This window comes from Rhinolophus sinicus, linkage group LG09, assembly GCF_036562045.2.
Source record: "Rhinolophus sinicus isolate RSC01 linkage group LG09, ASM3656204v1, whole genome shotgun sequence".
Classification (NCBI taxonomy): domain Eukaryota; kingdom Metazoa; phylum Chordata; class Mammalia; order Chiroptera; family Rhinolophidae; genus Rhinolophus; species Rhinolophus sinicus.
This window is the reverse complement of record NC_133758.1, coordinates 114,913,932-114,932,863: the sequence shown is the minus strand read 5'-3', so window position 1 is coordinate 114,932,863 and position 18,932 is coordinate 114,913,932. Positions and strand designations below refer to the sequence as shown.

At 48.9% G+C, this 18,932-nt stretch overlaps 1 protein-coding gene across 23 annotated transcripts in view; it reads left to right on the top strand.

Moving 5' to 3' along the window:
* Positions 1-18,932, top strand: part of IKZF1 (IKAROS family zinc finger 1) — an 89,427-nt gene that overhangs the window by 56,322 nt on the left and 14,173 nt on the right. For 8 of the 23 annotated variants that reach the window (XM_019731586.2, XM_019731580.2, XM_074341047.1 and 5 more), the window contains 4 exons: positions 315-374; positions 7,326-7,586; positions 13,276-13,443; positions 17,934-18,059. In XM_019731586.2, coding sequence (XP_019587145.2) covers positions 315-374; positions 7,326-7,586; positions 13,276-13,443; positions 17,934-18,059 — 615 coding nt within the window. The remainder of the gene's footprint in view (positions 1-314; positions 375-7,325; positions 7,587-13,275; positions 13,444-17,933; positions 18,060-18,932) is intronic. The other 15 variants (XM_019731594.2, XM_019731591.2, XM_074341053.1 and 12 more) reach the window with 5 other exon arrangements.

Here is an 18,932-nt window from a genome sequence, read left to right as displayed (position 1 = left end):
CCAGGAGACGTTGCATCTCGGACCTGCTCGGAACGGTTCTGCTGAGAGATGTCCCGTCGTTCTGAAATGGTTTAGGTCACCACCCTGAGATGTCTGCCACACCAAGGTTGCTCCCAACACTGTGATGTGACCCTGAGCAGGCACTGTTGTCTTTTCAGGTGTTTGAGGGCCAGCAGGCGCTGACCAGTAGTTAAATAATGGCTTTGAGCAATGCTTCTTATATTTAAGAAAATAATACTTTCTTTTAAACTCTTACTATGTCTGTCAAACAGTATCACAACCCAGCTTTCTTTCTTTTTGCTTCTTTATTGCAGTTGCATATGGGGCTGATGGCTTTAGGGATTTTCACGCAATAATTCCCAAATCTTTCTCTCGTAAGTATACACTTTGCTTCTAAAACATGGAAACATGTGTTCATTTCATACTCAGTTTCCACAGTGTACATATCGTGAATGCATGTTTTTTCATCACCTTCCTTCATACTTGAAAAAATGAGATAAATATTGACCATCCCATCAAGTACATCACTTATACAATAAAGTACATATGTGACATCTTAGATGGTTGAAAGAGCCTGCCCTTTGTGGTGGCCGTGGAGGGAGACGCAGCAACAGCACCGATGGGATTGTTACTCTACTAACTGCTGTGAGACAGGGTTGTTATTAACCTTGTATTATCTCTTTTTTTATTGAGTAGCTGATAAAATGGCCAGACTTTCTGTCACCAGGAAACAACCCAACATGTTCTCAAGATAATTTTCCCAAGTTTGTAGGACAGGAGAAAGACACATCTTCTCCTTCTGTCGCTCTGAAGTATTAATTTCAGAACTGAGAAAAGTCGCAGGGCCTCCAGGCCGTTGGCCGTTGGTGCCTGGGGCCTCGCAGTCTGAGCCGACAGACTTCCCACTTCGTGCCTGGGTGCCATTCCTGATCTGAGCTGTTAAACCAAAAGCAGGTGTGGATTTCATCTTTCTTTTTTCAGGCATTGAGAGATGATAGATGATAAATACATGTGGGTAACATTCTCGAAGGAGTATTTTAAGGAATGGACAGTGCTTTTGAAAACTGTACCCATAGCTGAATATTCAAAGTGATACGAGTGGGTTGCCCCCTAGTACTCAGACGCTTCAGAACCTGTATGAGTAAGTTCTCTCACAGTGGAGAGCGACATCAGAACACAGGTCGTGCTTGTTAATACTGTAGCAAGTGCAATACAGGCTCGGATCTAACGGCGTCAGGAACAGGTAGAGATGGCTGTCTGACATCCTGGTCTCTGAAGGATTTTGCAGGGTCAATCTAAGGAGGCCCCTTTCTTACGAGCTACATTGACTGCTTTTCCAGTGTGTGAGTATAAAGGTACAGAGATCTCTCTCTTACTGACGGTCCTTTAATTCAACACTAGCTTGATCTTTATTTCTGTGGGATATGTACGTATGTACATACATAAATATTTACATATGTGTATGTGTGCTTATGTGATTATGTAAAACACTAAGATACTGGGACAGAACTAACCGTAATTGTGAGATGAACATCATAGTTGAAATGTTGAGAAGCCAAATGCATGTCAGAGTAAGCTAATACAGCCTAAGACAGGCTGTCATTAAATCTGAGGATGTTTAGGCTCAAGCATAGTGCAGTGTTGAAGCAGACCTCTGGGTGAAGACACCGTATAAAACATGGCTGCGTTTAAAGATATGTAAGACTGGAGCTTTTGTAAAATAGATTATATAGATTTTGATGCACTGCCTGTATGTCCTTATACACATGGGCTCACAAAGTACTAGGGTCTTTCTCTCTTTCTCCCGCTCCCCATGTACCCAAACTGTACATATCCCCTCGCACAAGTGGCTGTTCATCTTGACGACAGATACCCCTCGCAAACGACAACCAAACTGTTCTGGGCCAACATCACCACCTAGTGGTCAGGGTGGAGAATTGTCCTCACCCCTCACCTCTTCTTCAAAATGAAAAACCACCTGTTTGACCACCTTCTTTATCCCAGTTTGCGTCCCTAGTTACCCGAGGAAACGCAAATATGCTTCTAACTTGTTCTCTTTTCATACACTTCCTATTTTCTCTCTTTCTGACATCATTCCATCTAAAGTCCTAAAACATCAAATAAGGATAAAAATATTCCTAAGCATGCATCATGACAAGAAGGAAAAATCCTACATTTAAAATGGTATGTTATAATAAGTGGCTTTATTAACCTTTAAGATGCTTAAAAGTTTTCATAAACCTCTCCTACAGGCACCTCAAAAACACCTGCATATCTCCTCTCATCTCAAAATTAGCTTCGTTCCAGATACAGTGTAAATATTTTTATTCCATGTGATTTTTACTGGCCAGTCACCAGTGCTGCAGGAATATTTCTCCCGTTTTTAAAATTTAAAAGATTGAGGTTCCATGGCCTAAACTGACACCATAGTGAAGATCTCAGAATATCTTTTCGATGGAAAAGTGCAGTCTGAGTACAGACATTTACCTGAGCAGTAAAGACACAGCCTCAAAGGGAAAAGAAAACGGAAGGACGCGTCACGCAGATGGAAGGTGGGGCTGCCGTGCGCGTTGTGGCCGTGCACTCAGACGCTTGAGTCCTTCCTGACAGCGACAACACTCGGGGCAGCCTCAGGCCTCGGCCCCGACCCTGGGGCCCCTGGATTCTCCAGATTCTCCAGGGCTAACCTGTCTGCGTGCTAGAGTCCACTTACATTCAGGGGCCTGCGGGCGCTCTTAGGACTGCTGTGTTACTAATAACATAGGCCTCTAAAATACGTAACAATGACATTGTCATTTTTCCAGATGTTTCATAGCCTCTGGGAAGGAAAGCAGCTTTTGACTCAGGGTTGAAAACATCCACTCGTAACATAAGCCACACCTATTAAATAGTAAAATCGGGCCCCGTCAATGGAAAAGCTGCAGGGTAGGCCTCAGCCTGGGTCCCAGGGTAAAGGCACGTGCAAGGCTCCATCTCATGGTCTATGTTTCATCAGGTCGGGCCAGCACCTTACTGTGAGCGACATGTTTCTAAGGGTGGGAGGACGGAGTTACACAGTATTTATAAGTATAGTTCCTCTATTCAGGGACAGTGTTGCATTTCACAGAAACAGTGTCTCAGCAAAGGAGCTCCAGGTCCAGGGAAATGGCTCAGATGGAGAGGTGTATGAATTCAGAGCAGAGTGCAGGCAGGCGATCAGCGTGAGCCCTGCTCAGCTTTCCGTACAGAAAACACCTGCGGGCTGCAGCCGAGTACAGAACATTCACCTTCCCACTGATGTCCCCACAGGAACTGGCTTCCATCCCCCACTGACTGCCTTCCATCTGACCACTCCAGGCTCTGCTAGGCCCTTTCCAGGAGGTGGCCAGCCTGCCCAGGGCAAGGGACCCAGATTTAGATTAACGCGGGACCTCAAGACTGCATCTTGGATGGGCTTTCCCCAGCCTCCTTGCTAATCGAGCTTGCCAGCAGCTGAAACCCCCAAAGCCTTTTCACACTTACATAACTAAGCCACGTCTGCACCCCCAGCTTCCATCCCAAGCCTGTAGTTGTTAAATGTGCATTTTAACTTAAGGGGACCTTACATTTACATCTATTAGATTTCAACTTCTGAGATGCAGTCTGTTTGCCATTAAGGTAGTTTCATGCCCTGATTTCTGTCATCTACAAAAGTAACAAGCATGTTGCCCGTATTCTCCTCCCAGCCCAATGGCAGACCTGTTTTCATAGACGCCCTCCTCGGGGGGCAGAAATCTCTCCCTTCTCTGCCATGCAGCCAGCACCCCATTTGCATCCGTCCAGAGACGAGAATCTTCCCTCTACATTTAGGGAAATTCGCTCACGCTTGCATCTGACACGGTGGCCCATTTCTTCTCGCCAGACCCCTTCACCCCAGAAGTCATCCTTCCCCACTCTCAGTCCCCACAGATTTCCCTGTCATCAGAAGGCCCAGAATTTGTGCTCAGAGTCCTAGCAAGCTTCCAGCTCTAAAATGCTGGGCCTCTGCTGTCTGACTCTTGTTTCGAAATGTGCATGGCATTTGCTTATGTGGAAGCTCTGTCCAGTTCCCGTTATCTCTGCTTCCTTGATTCAGCCGCACTGACCGGGGGTTTTGTCTGCGTTTTGTGAGAAACCTAGAATAGCACAGGGTCCTGAATTTCCTTCTTTGAGCTTTGCCTCTTCCGGTGCTGAACATACCTACCTAACATGGTACCTGGGGGTCCTCCGTGGTCCCAGGATAATCTGTCAGATGCTCTCGGGCCCGTGTAGCCTCCTGGCTTCTTGGTCCCCTGCCATGATCACGATCAAGTCCCTCCTTCATGAGCCACTAGTCAAGGTGGGGACGGCTGTCACGTCTTCTGGCTTGAGGACCTCTGTGGCATTAAGGAGGCATCACCCTTGCTTTCCCGTCACGCCGCCATCCGTCCCCTCCCGACCGTGTCCCCTCCTCTGCAAGCAGCCTGCCAGAGGGGAGCGTGCGCTCCGGGGCTCAGAAGCCCAGACGCCGCCCTTGTGCTTCCGCTCCCCACACCACCCCCACCAGCCAGAGCACCATGGGGTCGCAAAACACCAGGCTTTCCTGACGCAGAACAAGTGGGCGTTCTGGGCGACTGCCACACACCACCTACGCCTGCTCTGTGTCTTTGGGGAAGCAGGAGTCTATTCTTTTCCCTTCTGGCCTCTAAATTGATGGCATCGAGCCGAGGGGAGGGCCGGCCAAGGGGTGACCCCGACGCTGTCCCTCCACGTGGTCTCCTTCCAGTGCCAGACGCCCTTGGCCTGGGCGTCAGCTTCGGTGTTGGAGAACTTGTCACACACCCAGTCATTTGCCCCACTGTGCGCTGAGGCGACAAGATGACGACTAGAAACAGCCCTGGTGAAGGAGTTCAGGGGCCTTGGAAGCTGGATGGTCATGTATCTGGTGCAGACACGGGTGGGGAGTGGGCCCTGGTGAATGAGTCTGTTTCCTCGCCCCCGAAAGACGGAGCCCACAGAGCGCAGGCGGGAAAGCCTCTGCCGGCCACTCGCCCAGCTCCCTGCCCGTCTGGTCTCCCTGCTTCCATGCCTGGAAGACTCGCCCTGGTGGCTGGGAGAGGCCAGGGGGCTGCTGGGACACGGCACTGCTGAGCCTCCGGTGTCAGGATCCTGTAGGAAGCCCCTTCTGAGACTCCTGATGAGTGGGTCTTCAGAACACTCTAGTGCAGGGGTGTCCAAACTTTTTTCAACATTTTTTACCAAGGGCCATATGCGGTAAAATACACAAACAGCCGGGCCACTGACTCGAGGTGAAGTACGTATTGCCTCACCTGGTTTATTTAAGTAAACTAAATATATTTTTGGAATTTGCTGCGGGCCAATTAACAATGGATTGTGGGCCGCAGGTGGCCTGCGGGCTGCAGTGTGGACACCCCTGCTCTAGTGAGATCCAGGGCCTGATGGGATCTCAGCTAATTCATTCCATGCTCTTATCTATCTGTAAGTCTTCTCTCCAAAGCCTTAATGGGCAAACCTTGGCTGGATAGCAGTCAGGCTGCCTGCAGTATCTCCCAGCTCTGCCACTTGCTCGCTGTGTGACCCCTGGCCAGTTGTTCACCCTCTCTGTGCGTGAGCATTTTCACATGTAAAATAGGATACGAGCAGTGCCTCTTTCATAGGCTTGTTGTGAGTTAAAGTGCCGGCAACATTAATAGGATGAGGTGGGGCCCCCCAGTGCGATGGGTCTGTGGCAAATGTGCCTCCACACACCCCGCCCAGCCACTGTCCTAAGCTAACTTCTCACCGGCTCACCCATCAAAACCTCACGCCGCCCAGGAGGCCAGTGTGGCAACAGTGCCGTGTTTGCAGATGAGGACACCCAGTCACAGAGAAGTCACGTGGCTCGCCTGGGGTCTCGGAGCTCAGAGAAAGGGAGCTGGGAGCCACACTAAGAAGCCTGGTACCAGACTCCGGGCTCCGGACTCCCAAAGGTAGAGGGATGTGTTGGGTAAAGTCAACTCGGAGAGTTACTGTTAAGTTGACCGTGATAAACAGTTGTTCTCAGACTCGGTGGACGTCACAGGCCTCTGCGGGGCCCAGTACCGCTCTGCGAGTTCCTGAGAATCTGCTCTTCTAGTAAGTTCTCAGACGCTGCTGCTGCTGGTCCAGGGACCCCACGGAGAGGACCAGGGACCCCATGGGGAGGATCAGGGACCCCACGGGGAGGACCACCGACCCAAAGCCCTGGTCACAGGTTGTAGTGGTCACTGTCATCTGTCTCCCGGGTGTTTTCCTTGGCTGTTTCCTGCGTGCTCTCACCGACCTGTGGAGATTGTGATGGAAACGATGGTTTTCAATGTAACGGCAGCCCCATCACGGCAGGTTTGGGTTCCTCCACGCCCCCCAGTCTGTATTTTAGGAGAATGCACATAACATGCCCCTCACTGCATTTACCAAGAGAAATATGGGAATGACATAAATAATTGCCCTAAATGTGACGTAAAAGGAAGGAGAAGGCAGGGGACACAGCAGCCATTGCATCCCAACACTAGCCCTTCACCCCACACGTGGGCTCTCTCTGAAAAGCAGGTCTCCGTCTCTTCCATTCACAATGACCCCAACCGACCCTTCAGCCATCGCAAGAAATCGACAAAGTCGTGGCTCTATTTTAGGATGCAGCTTTCGTTAATATTATGAAATAAAAGGGAGTTAGAATGATTATGTACTAAAGAAGCAAACAAATCTTCCAGGAGTCTGTGGTCAGAAGTTGAGCATGCATTTGCTGAGTTTGGTCCCAGAGTTCATGAATACACGACACGAGGAAAGGCAGCATTATAAGTAGCAGAGTTTCTCAGCCTTGATAACCACTAAGTAGGGTTCTTGCCAAACAAGGTTACGACCCCAGGGAGGTTGCATGACGTGACAGCACTTAGCTGCTGCTGTGAGGGGCTCATCTGGCAGAGGTGGCACCTGGTAGCGGGCCTCCGGTTACTCCAGAGGGCACACCAGGCTGCTACTGTGGGTCTGGTGACCCTGACTTTCTTAGAGAGAGGACCCTGCTGCACAGTGAGGATTTAGGGATGGGTCCCTTACGCATGCTCAGGCACTGCCACTTGTGCCTGCGGTGAGGGCAGGCCGGTCGTCCCCAACGCCTTGGTTTCCTGTCCCAGGCCCTCACAGCCCCATGAGCGGATCTGTCCACCACTCAGGGACGCCGTCCACGTGGCGGAAGCTGCTAAGAACCTCTGTTTAGGAGCTTTTTGCTCCCGTTGGGTCATCTTTTTGCTGCTGTGTTGCTTTGTTTTGTTTTTGCGATGACACTGAGTGGCGCCCTGTATTGTGTCTTTCAGCCAGTAATGTTAAAGTAGAGACTCAGAGTGATGAAGAGAATGGGCGTGCCTGTGAAATGAATGGGGAAGCATGTGCCGAGGATTTACGAGTGCTTGATGCCTCGGGAGAGAAAATGAATGGCTCCCACAGTGGCCAAGGCGGCAGAGCTTTGTCGGGAGCTGGAGGCATTCGACTTCCTAACGGCAAACTAAAGTGTGATGTCTGTGGGATAATTTGCATCGGTCCCAATGTGCTCATGGTCCACAAGAGAAGCCACACTGGTAAGGCTTGGGGGTGTCGCAGGAGGCACTTTTGCATCCTGTCTGGGCTGCCGTGCTCAGGGTGCTGCAGGAAGACGGGCGCTCGGCAGTGGCTCCACGCCATAGCAGGGCGTCACGTTCTCATTCCAAACCACGTCGGGCGGGACTGCTAAACACTCACCCATCCGACCGTAGACAATTCAGCAACAAACAGAAAGAGAAAGTTAGCGGCCTCTTGTGTGTGTGCGAGGGCCAGCGGTGATACCCACGGAATATCGTCCGCTGCGCTGTTAGGTGGCGCCTGCCAAGTTGTTGGCCTTTAAGAAAACAAGACAGATCCAAAAAAAAAAAAAGAAAAAAAAAAAAAAGATTAATGCACCAAAGTGTAGGCCTCAGGCTTGCCACTGAGGAACCCTGAGTAAAATTGCATTTTTTCTGTATTCAAATTATCAGGCTTTGGTTCTTAAGTATTAGTGAAAGATGGGGTGTGGCCTTTCAGAAAGAAAGGTGGTTTTCCCGATGGCCCGCCCTCCAATGATGACCCTTGGAACATGGTCGTTTCATTGCTGCCAGTTTTCATCTCAAAATCGGTAAAGAATTTAATCCTCAAACCCCTGTCTGTTGGAGGCTTTGGGAATATAAGACAATACAGTATTCCGTGTCCAAAAACGAAGGAACGAGGACAGTCTCGTGTCCGAGGACTATGCCCACGCTCCCAAGACGTTGTCACGTTGGGGTGGGGGAGGTGGAGTCTCAGGTCTGCCCCCTCCGTGGAGTGACCAGTCCCCGGTCCTGGCGATTGACCAGTCACATGCTTTTCCACCAAACTGTCCAGCCACCACTAGTGACACGAGAGGGTCTTCAAAATACAGTATTAACAGGATGCATTTTACCTTTAACGAACTGTATACATGGGATGTCTTGAATTGAACAGAAAGTTTATTCGTCTGCCCTAAAGGTGGACAAACCACAATAAAGTCACCCGTTCTAGTGGTCACTGAATGTTCGAACATAAAACATGGAAACCCTGAGGCATTCCTGCCTGGGGGGTGGCATCAGTAGGTCACCACAAAGCCAGGACCTGCCAGCGCAGGAGGAACAGACAGAACAGATGAAAGCTTACCCCAGAGGCACAGCCGGATTACATCCCCTGAGTCTCACACGACGCCACACAAATTCAGATGACCAAAAATTAAGAGGGAATTCGGAAAATTCATTGAGCCCCAAAGCTGGTTGTCAGGAAATGTACCACTTGTGCAGATTCAAATTTTTAAATTTGAATTAAGAGAATTTTCACTGCACAATCGGGCTTCCCATGAATAGCAGGAAAGTAATTTATGTGCAAGGGCTATTTCTCCGTCGGGAATGTATTCACATGGTCCCAGTGTGTTCTGCTAAGTGTCTAACACAAGGTGACCTATTCAAATTTTTAAATTTTTAAATTTGAATCAGGGCAGCTTCTAACACAATGTCTTCCATTTGTAGTAAATCTGGAAAACCATGAAATATGTTTATTTTCACTAAGCATTCATTTTCAATAGAAATTTGACTTCTAAAATTAAGCAAACTTTGCTTTGGCTGGTGTGGCCTGAATCCTCTAATTATCCAGTGAAATAGCCCCATCACATCCAGCTGTAAGTACCACATGCAGGAGAGTAGTGGGGCTCTCCCATGTGTAATGAGGTGGAGACTAAAGTGAAGGCCAGTCACCTTGTGACAGACACTTAGCAGAACACACTGGGACCGTGAGAATGCATTCCTGATGGGGCAATAGCCCTCACAAATGAATTACGTTCCTGCCAATTCATGGAAAGCCTGGTTATACAGTGAAAATTCTCTTAAATAAGTATTTGACAAATGAATCTAAACTGCCAGAATATAATGAGTGCCTTCCCTGAGCAAAAGACTAATTGTGTGTAATGAACACACCTGCCAGGTGTGGCCATGCACAGACGCAGCAGCTGTTTGCTGCCCACTTCTCTCCACAAATAGCAGCTAAGTGCCGAGTCCACACCAGTCCGTGGAGGCCTTTGCCCAAGCACAAGAAATTCTAAAAATAGGGACATGCCGGCCGTCAGTTTTATGGTCCCTGCCCTGACTTTAATTGGGGAAAAAAAAAAAAAAAAAAAAGCCGAAACAATGCATGTGTGGGCTGCCTCCTAAGGTGTTTCCACCCGCGTAAGAGTGGAAGGTCATAGGTAGATACAGAACTACATGGGTCAAATGAGGTTTGAATAGCGACATGCGAGGAGGGTCCATTCTCCAGGAAAGTGAGTGACGAGTGACAGCGTCAGACGAGGCATACTTTACTAACCACACCCACCCTACATTCTCCAAGGTGAAAACATTCTAGAGCAGTGCCTCTCGAACTTAGAGACCACATGAATCCCTGGGGGTTCCTGAAAATGCAGGGGACACGGGGGACGCTGTGCAGATGGCAGGGTGTGCTGTTGAGTGGACCGTGAACTGTGCCGTTCCGGGGGGCTCGTCATTTGGGAGCCCGGGTACGACCTCACTGCCCCCAGGCAGCCAGGACACGCACCTGCCCCCCACCCAGTAAGCCTGCCCCCTGGGATCCTTCCCTGACAGACTGCAGCTTTCCTGGGCTGTCTCCCACCACGGAATGCTGTCCTCTGCCCATGTCAGCCCCTCGGTGAGGAGCCACTGGCGACCTCCTCTAAACGGTTTACTGGTACCACCACCTGACAGCCCTAGGTTTATTCAGTTTACTTTTTTTTTTTTTTTAACGCAAGTATAAGAGTAATGCCTTCCCCACCAGCATCTCAGGGTTCACGTGAGAATCAGCGCGCAGAGTATATGGAGGCAAGCAGTGCAGCGTGATCCCGCCTTGCAAATACACAGTGTCGTTATTCCAAACGATGGGACTTTTAACAGTAAGGACCAAGAAAAGTGCCTGGATTATGGTTGTCTCACAGTCCTGCACCCACTCTGTTCCCATCTGAGGGGACCAGGCGCAGTCACCATGCCTCCTCAGTACAGCCTCGAATGGGAAGGCGTTTTCCGCTTCCCCAACACAGCCCCCGCCCACAGTTCAGGTACAAGGCTTTAAACTCGCCCTCTTCTGAGATGCCTGCAGAAACTTTCCGATGCGGCTCCCAAGAAGACTTTCTTCTTCACCCAATGAAGTTATTAAAAGGGGCTCAGACAGCCTAACAGAGTCCCTGGAATGACAGCGTCTAGAGTCACTGGGATTGAAAACTAAATTCCGAATCCCAGTTAAATAAATACAAGGAAATACGACCTTGGAGAAACTTGATTTCATTTCGCTACAGTAAGGCCACTAGCGACCTGCAGGAGGGGAGCACAGAGCTGAGCACGATTTGCGGGGCATGTTCCCTGGCCCCCTTCCCCATTAACACCTGCAGAGGGAAACCACCTCGAGTCCGAGCTCTGCGCTGTCACGTCAGGGAACAGTCTTCACTTCACACGTCCCCATGCCCTCTTAGGTATTCACGCCAGCACAGACCGTCAGCAACTCACGGATTTCCAGGAAAGCTGTCAGCAGGAGTAAGACAGCAGGCAGGAGGGAACACAAGAACCAGAGGCTCAAGTTAGAAGACAGATTTTACTCTGGAAGAAGCAGCTGCCTTTCTTTCCTTTCTGTCCTGCTCTGAGGAAGGGGGACAAGGCTTTAAGAAATGTCCTCTGTCTCGGCTGGCTGGCTGCTCCTGCGGACACACTGGCTCAAGCGTGGGGTCCCGCCTGGACCTCCCCTTCCCCCTTCAGACCTCAGGAGAAACAAGGAGGTGGCACCTTGTCATCAGGGAAGGGGCACCTCACCCAGCGTGGGGGACTCGCTTGCTTAGCGTGGTCCACACACCTCGCTCACCAGCAGCGCCCTGCTTCCTTCTCTTCAGTCTTTTCAAGGCAGGAGGCCTCCCTCCCAACTGTCCTAGCAGGACACCCATCTGAGGGGCCAGCCTGGCAGAGTGGGAGGCACGCAGGGACCCTCCCACTTCACGTTGTCCTTCCGTCTGCTTGGGAGATAAAGGCGCACATTCACTCACGTGTGTGGGGAGGCCCAGAAGCGTTTCTAACAGATAATTAAAGGATCTCTCTCTGTCAGACGCTCCTCAGGCCACCTGGCTGCCAGCCTCATGGGCTTCTAACTCAGAGGTTTAGTTATAGTTACTTAGTTTTACCATCACCTTCTCACCTGCATGACTTTATACTGTTTTTCTGCTCAGCCAAGTCCAATCCAGGTAAAGATTTGGGAAAATACCAAATGCATGCTGGTTAGTATCAGGGCCCTTCCAATTGGTCCATAGCGGAATATCATTGTAAATTACTTTCCATTTTTACAGTAGCACCTCAGTCCTCCCTACGTAAAAATAGAAATGGTGGTAATCCTCAAATTCAGGTGCCCAGATAGCCTTTCCAATTTACATTTTAGATTTGTGTAGATTCTAATGGTACCAGCTATGTGGCTAGTCACTTTGGTAAGTGCGGTCTCGTCTGCCAAAGTCATGTTACTCAAATGGGAAGATTGTTAAATATACACAGTAAACACATTCTTTTCTCCTAAGAAAAAATTGTTCCTGGGAAGTGCGTTTTCAGGAAGTACAGATACTGCGGTCACACAGAGCTCTTCTAAAAAAAAGCATTTGTTGTCGAGAGAGTTTTAATGTTTATTTCCACATGAGAAATGCATCCATCACTCTTAGGTGACAGTTAAACAAAGTGTTCACGCATTTCGATCCCCAGGCCAGCGTATTTCTTGTCCACAGATGCCCGCTCATCCCTGTGTTGGGTGCCGGGCACAGGCACGCGCACGGCCACACACTGTGGTCACCTCTCCGGCAGCACCCCCAGGGAGGGGATTCCTAGGAACACCTACATTGCATCTCTTAGAATATTTGTACTGAAAACATCGCTTGTCTTGTGTGGATCTAGGCCAGTGTAGCAGCAAGACGTTAGGATCTGTGAGGAAAGCCAAGCGCCCGAGCCTCGGGCAGGCAGCTGTGCTATGCTGTCCTGCTGCCCTGGGCCCGGGACTTCTGTGGGCAAAGAGGACTTTCCTCCAGTTTCTTCACTTCACATTTTAGTCACCCTCTCCCCCTCACACTCTCTCTGTCTGTCTCTTTCCTGATTTGCCTGCGTAGGGACAGACAGGTCATGGAGAAGAAATTGAAAGGGAAAATACAGGGAAAATGTAAATGAAAAGAAGTTATTATAACTGTTATAATGAAGTGCCTTTCATTTAAATATAAGAATGTAACGCTGAAATGAACTTGTGATCCTGAAATGCATTTTTAATGAGTTTCCTTTTTATTTTGCTGCTTCAGTGGCATATTTTAAAGACCCTTTGAAAAAAGCCACATTAAAAACCCCACCAAATGCCACAACACGCAAAATTGGATATTGGTTTATTCCAAAACTGCTCATCAGGAAGAGTGGCTCTTCATCACAAAATGTTGCAGTCACTTTATTTAAATGAGTTTGAATTTGCATTGTGATGTGCCATTCTGATTTAGGGGAAAAAAATTAGATTTTCAGATCAAATTGACCCAACCAGTGAAGCGTTAAGGAGCTGGCAGGTTCAGTCTGAAAGCCTCGTGTTCTATCAAACCTGCCGCGGTGGAAGCCACAGGCCCGTGGGAAACAACTTTCTGGCCGGCCGGCCAGCGGGTAGCATCACCCTCCCGCCCCGTGGAGGTCTGCTCTCACCGGCTCCCTGTCTTCCCCCCAGGAGAGCGGCCTTTCCAGTGCAGCCAGTGTGGGGCCTCCTTCACGCAGAAGGGCAACCTGCTTCGCCACATCAAGTTACACTCGGGAGAGAAGCCCTTCAAGTGCCACCTGTGCAACTACGCCTGCCGCCGGAGGGACGCCCTCACGGGCCACCTGAGGACGCACTCTGGTAGGTCCTCTGGGTGCAGTCCAGGGCTCGGGGACTCGGAAGCCACCCTGTACTGCGTGTGGGCGAGGGAGCCCTCCTTGTTGGCTGGTCCAGTCCCAGTCCCAGGGCACAGCCATCCATCGGGGACTGTCCACTATGATGACTGTGGTGGCATCAGTGTCCCCCGCATATTCTGTGATTTTCCGGGTGGGGAAATCTCACGTACAGACAGCCTGCCTTAGGTAGACTGTGTTAAAGGAGGCCTCATCCATTTTTTCAGGTAAGTGGGTCTTTGTAAAGCCTCTTCCAAAAGTACTTTTACTGGGTGTCCTGCTAACAGCCCCAAAGCTCCCCAATACATTTCTCTACAGTGCCTGGTAAGTCACGTGCATTGCTGGGTTATGCAGACATTTCTGTAGCTATTATTGGGATGGTTTCTTTGCAGAGGTGGTAGGTGAGGTGATTCAGGGCTTGCAGTCACCTGTCCTGATTGGATGGACACCTGTCAGCAGAGGGCATGCTGCCCGGACTGGCCTGAGTATAAGTGTCACGCCAGGAGCCAGTCAAGGCGTCCGCTGGAAAGGCCAGTTTGGGGCCATGAGCAGATCTGAGGAAACACACCCTGCATAATCTGGGTGTGTTCTCGAAACGCCCAACCTGTGAAGCACAGTCCACCTCTGCTTGGATTAGATCTTCTACCTCCTGAGAAATCCTTTTTGCTATTTTTCACGATCAAGTAGCCCCACAATCTTACAGGTCAGAGGAGGAAGGGTGGGGCCGCAGGGGCAGGCACACATGCCATCCCCAGGGGTGTTTGCCATGGCGCACAGTGGGAGGCTCCGGGGACAGGAGAGGATGGGCCATCACCCCTGCCCTCATGGAACGCCCGTCCAAACCGTGCTGCCTCGGGACTTCTCCCAAGTAGGGCTCCGGGCAGGGGCAGCGGCTTCCGACCAGCTCCTGCCAGACATCTCCGGGGCAGCACCTACAGAGGTACCTCCCCCAGAGCAGGGATGCCGTGTCCTTGGGGGAGTTTTCCTGGGCCATCTCTTTCCCAAATACGGTGAGTGTAGTTAACGTTGGGTTTGAGAATCCTCTTCCTGTGTCACTTTCTTTGTCACCATGTACTGAGCACCCCAGGGACCCCATTCTCCAGTGGAGGAGATAAGGGCAAAGTAGCAAATCACCAGTGTCTTACAAGAGCTGTGACACAGTGTCCAAGGAGACGGTGGAGCACGGGGAGGAGAGTTGGTCTCTGGGGCGGGAGGCATCGGATGAGACTCCAATAGAAGAAGGGCTTGAGTCCAGGCTGAACGGTGAGTTTCTAATGTTTACATTCAGGGATGTGCCCCCAAAAATGTACAAGTCTGTACGTAATCCCAGAAAGGGGCCTGGTACGCACTTCAGCAAATATGGTGGGAAACTTGGCCACTCTCTTGCAGTGGCAACTGCAGGCATTCATCCAGGAGCAAGGGGCAAGCATCCTGCAGCACTAGGGTTCAGCCCGGCCACCTTTGTCCATTCTGACCTCCTTCCTGATGGCCAACGCGGAGGAGGCTCCCAAAACACTCTTACATAGAAAACCGTGATGATTGGAGTGAGGGTCTTAAAATAGTCCAAGGAAGAGCCATACAAAGCCCAGGACTTGCTCCTCCCACAGAGCAGGCAGGTCAGCAGGGGCCGACAATGGGGCCAATGCCAGCACCTCCCCATCAGAGGCGGGCGCCTGCTGAGGCCTGGGGAGGGCTTTGCTATAGGGGCCAGGGAGACTAGGGGACTCTCCCAAAGTGGGACGATGACAGTGTGACAGTAAGCATTTTTTAATGTTTCCAAGTGACAATAATGAGGAGCATGTGTGTGGTCCCACGTAGACGTGAAGGTGAGCAGGGAACTAAATGATAAGCCAGGGCGTGGAGGCTTCAGATGTGAGGATTATGCGGTCTGTGCATAGTGCTGAAGAGGTGACAGGGGACAAAGAAACCCCGCAGACATCACTTATAAGGCGTCAAGCAAACAGCAGCACAGAGGGCAGTAATACTGCACTGGGATGGTAGGAAGCAGGAAGTGCCACGTGGGCTGAAAGCAGACTAGTCCTCAGCTTTCCAACCATATCGTATTCAGCGTAGATTCTCTGAGGTGCAACAGCCATCTCTCCTGCATATCAATCCCTAAAACCTAAAGTGAAGCTGCTCCCTTCTTTCCTCTTGTGACGTCAGGACATCTAATGCAGTATCGTTTTAGCATGGCTCCATGTATGCTCATTTCCTTCAAGGTGTGACGGTGTCCTGCTCTGACAGTGGTAGCTTTGGACAGCTTATGCCTATAGGGGCCCACTGATGAGCAAGTAGACAATACTGTCGTGAGAAAGCGACCATTGATCCAGGGCTGCTGGTAACTGCCATCTGAAGGTGCCACTGACACACAGCTCTTGGAAAGAAACAATGATTCAAGTTCTACAGGATGATTTCACTAGCATGAAATTAAGATTTCAGCCTGTGTCTACAAACTCAGATGTGGCCACATTCTATTCCGTTGTGAAATGGCCACTCCCCTATTCCACTGAAAACATGATGAGCCTCAGAACTTTCCCTAGCAACTGGGGGTGGCCTGAGCTTCCAAAGACCAACCCATCAGTGGTGACGCAACTGGAGAATCTGACCCACACTGACAACAGGAGGGGCTGGGGTGGTCAGGCAGGGTAGGTGAGGGAGCCCCTTCCCTCTTCACTGCTTTCTTTGCAAGCTGCAAGCTTAGCTAGAGATGTCTTTCCTACCGTGTTTCCCCAAAAATAAGACCTAGCCGGACTACCAGCTCTAATGCATCTTTTAGAGCAAAAATTACTATAAGACCTGGTATATATTATATTATATTATATTATATTATATTATATTATATTATATTATATTATTATATTATATTATACCGGGTCTTATAATAATTTTTGCTCCAAAAGATGCATTAGAGCTGATGGTCCGGCTAGGTCTTATGTTCGGGGAAACATGGTACAGAATATTGGACTATGCTTTGAGATATACTTCAGTTCTGTTGCTGACAGAAAGGTTCCAGAGTTAAAATCAATCCTTTATCAGAAAGATGGATATTCTGAGACCATGCCATGTATATATATATATGAATGGGCTAAAGTTATAGCTTTCCCAGGAAAGGACACTGAGAGCTTCTGTATATTCTGTCAATTTCTAAAGGCAGTACTCAACAGAATGTGCAATTTTAGGCAACATTGTATATTTCAATGTTATTTCCCTCATGTTAGGAATACAACACTTTCTACAGATAAGGACGCTCTTCTTCCTCTATTAAATGTTCCAGAAGTCAAATTTGGGGTTTTGTCTTCATCTTCTTAACCTATAGCTTCTGTTCACCTAAGGAAGACATTTAACTAATATGAGCTTTAGTTAAGCCATTTTACCAAACATTCCTATTTGGATGGTATTGATTCTATATAATAAAATACTTTCAAATATGTAAAACCTAACAATATGAGAAGGAAGTAGAAGATTGTTCTGGTCTTAGGATGGAAATTTATATTCTTTATATGAGTAATTGAAGAAACTTTATCCACTTCATCTCTTAAAATCTCCTAAAATGCTATCAAAGTCTTTGAAGTTAGGCATGGTATGAATCTGTGTTAGTCTTCCTAAAACATCACTCGATATAACTCAGGAAGAACTAAACTCATTGTACAGAACTGCATGGTTCAACACAGTAGCCACTGGCCATCAGTGGTCCTTAAATTGTAATTTTAACCAATTAGAATTAAACAAAATTAAAACTTCAGTCCTCAGTGACTCTAGCATGCTTCCAGTGGTCAGTAGCCACAGGTGGCTGGTGACCACCGGACTGAACAGCACTATGGCACAGACACAGGGCAGTTCCATCGTCACAGTAAGTTCGGTTGGACGGGGCTGGCCTAGAAATCATACCATCCTAAAGCTCTTTGGGACAAAAACAGAACTTTACTAAGTTAGAACCAGAAAGTACATTTTGGAAATAAAATGCTCACTTAATTAAAGTCGATTTATCCACTATGATTCCTTAGAGCCCTCAAATTATCCAGTTGGGTTTCCTGAAACGGAATTCGCTGTGGTTGCCAGACCTGGCCCACCTGTGGGCGTGACTCTGTGTTGTTATCCAGCCAACTCGGCGTCTTCCTCCCGCTCTGTCCACTTGGCCTCCCTCCACATTACAACACCGCGGGGTTCTTTCCCTCCAGTTAAAAGACAGATTTCAGTCAATTAAATTGGAGAATTTGGTGGTCAGTAGAGTGGACAAATCAAGATGAAACAGGCTGGACAGGCGTTCTTGGTACAATGAAGGAAACCCCTGGGCATTAACATTTTTAAAGGTAGTAATTCTGCCCGAGTCCACGATGCTTTGAGCTGTCAAGAGCAGAGTTTTTTTGACTTTTTGGTAATGACTGTATTGCATGCATTCCCCTTACACATAAGGCCGGCATTTAATTGGGGTCTTGAACTCGATTGTGTTTTCTGCAGTTGGTAAACCTCACAAATGTGGATATTGTGGCCGAAGCTATAAGCAGCGAAGCTCTTTAGAGGAACATAAAGAGCGTTGCCACAACTACTTGCAAAGCATGGGCCTTCCAGGCACGCTGTACCCAGGTAAGCGCCCACAGCACGGAGGCCGCCACGGGGAGCCAGGGCCCCGCGCCGCCTCGCTGGGACCCAGGGGAGTTTTGGCCACTCTACGGTTTGGCCACACCGTTCCACTGGCAGCACGCTGTGCCAAAGGCTTCATGTCACCAGAGCTTGGCCTTCAAACCCCTTCCTCTTGCAATCCGGGGAAGCTTCTGAGATGATAGTGACCCTTGAAAGTTTGCTTTTTTGTGTGGGTTTTTTGTTTTTGTTTTTCGTATCTGCTTTTTTTTTTTTTTTTTTTTTTTAAACCTGGACTATTGATTGCTTCTTTGTGTTTAGTAACCAAAATGAGATGTGAACTCTTGTTTGAAAAACTATTAGTGAAGTTGATCAAATAAGGGTTTCCATACTGTTTCCACTCACGGGTCTGGGCACCTGTCTGAAACAAGAAAGGGAGCTTGGTAGAAAAGCCGGCAGTGGACAGCATGGCGCTGTCCCCGGATTCAGGGGAAGGCTGCCTTTCCTTCCAAGCTCAGATGCTCCGCAGTGTGCTGCATCTTGAGATGGCACTTCCCTCCAATCTCCAGCAAAGTGACAGTTACAGAGATAGATGGGCAGAACTCAGTCAACAAAGGCAGCTCCTAACATTAACACAGAAGACATTTAGGAACAGATCAACCTCTTCCCAAACACGGCTCCTTTAGCACGACCACTGGGGAAATTGTCACTGGACCAAGGAGTAGGAGTTAAATTAATGGCTGAGAATTTATGACGCCTCATTCAGCTTTCAGACTTGAGTGAATGGCTCAAAAAGGAAATCCGCCAGGGGACACTCAGATTATACTGTAATTTTACATTTTACTTGATTATTGTATTTTACTGTATTCATCGTGATAA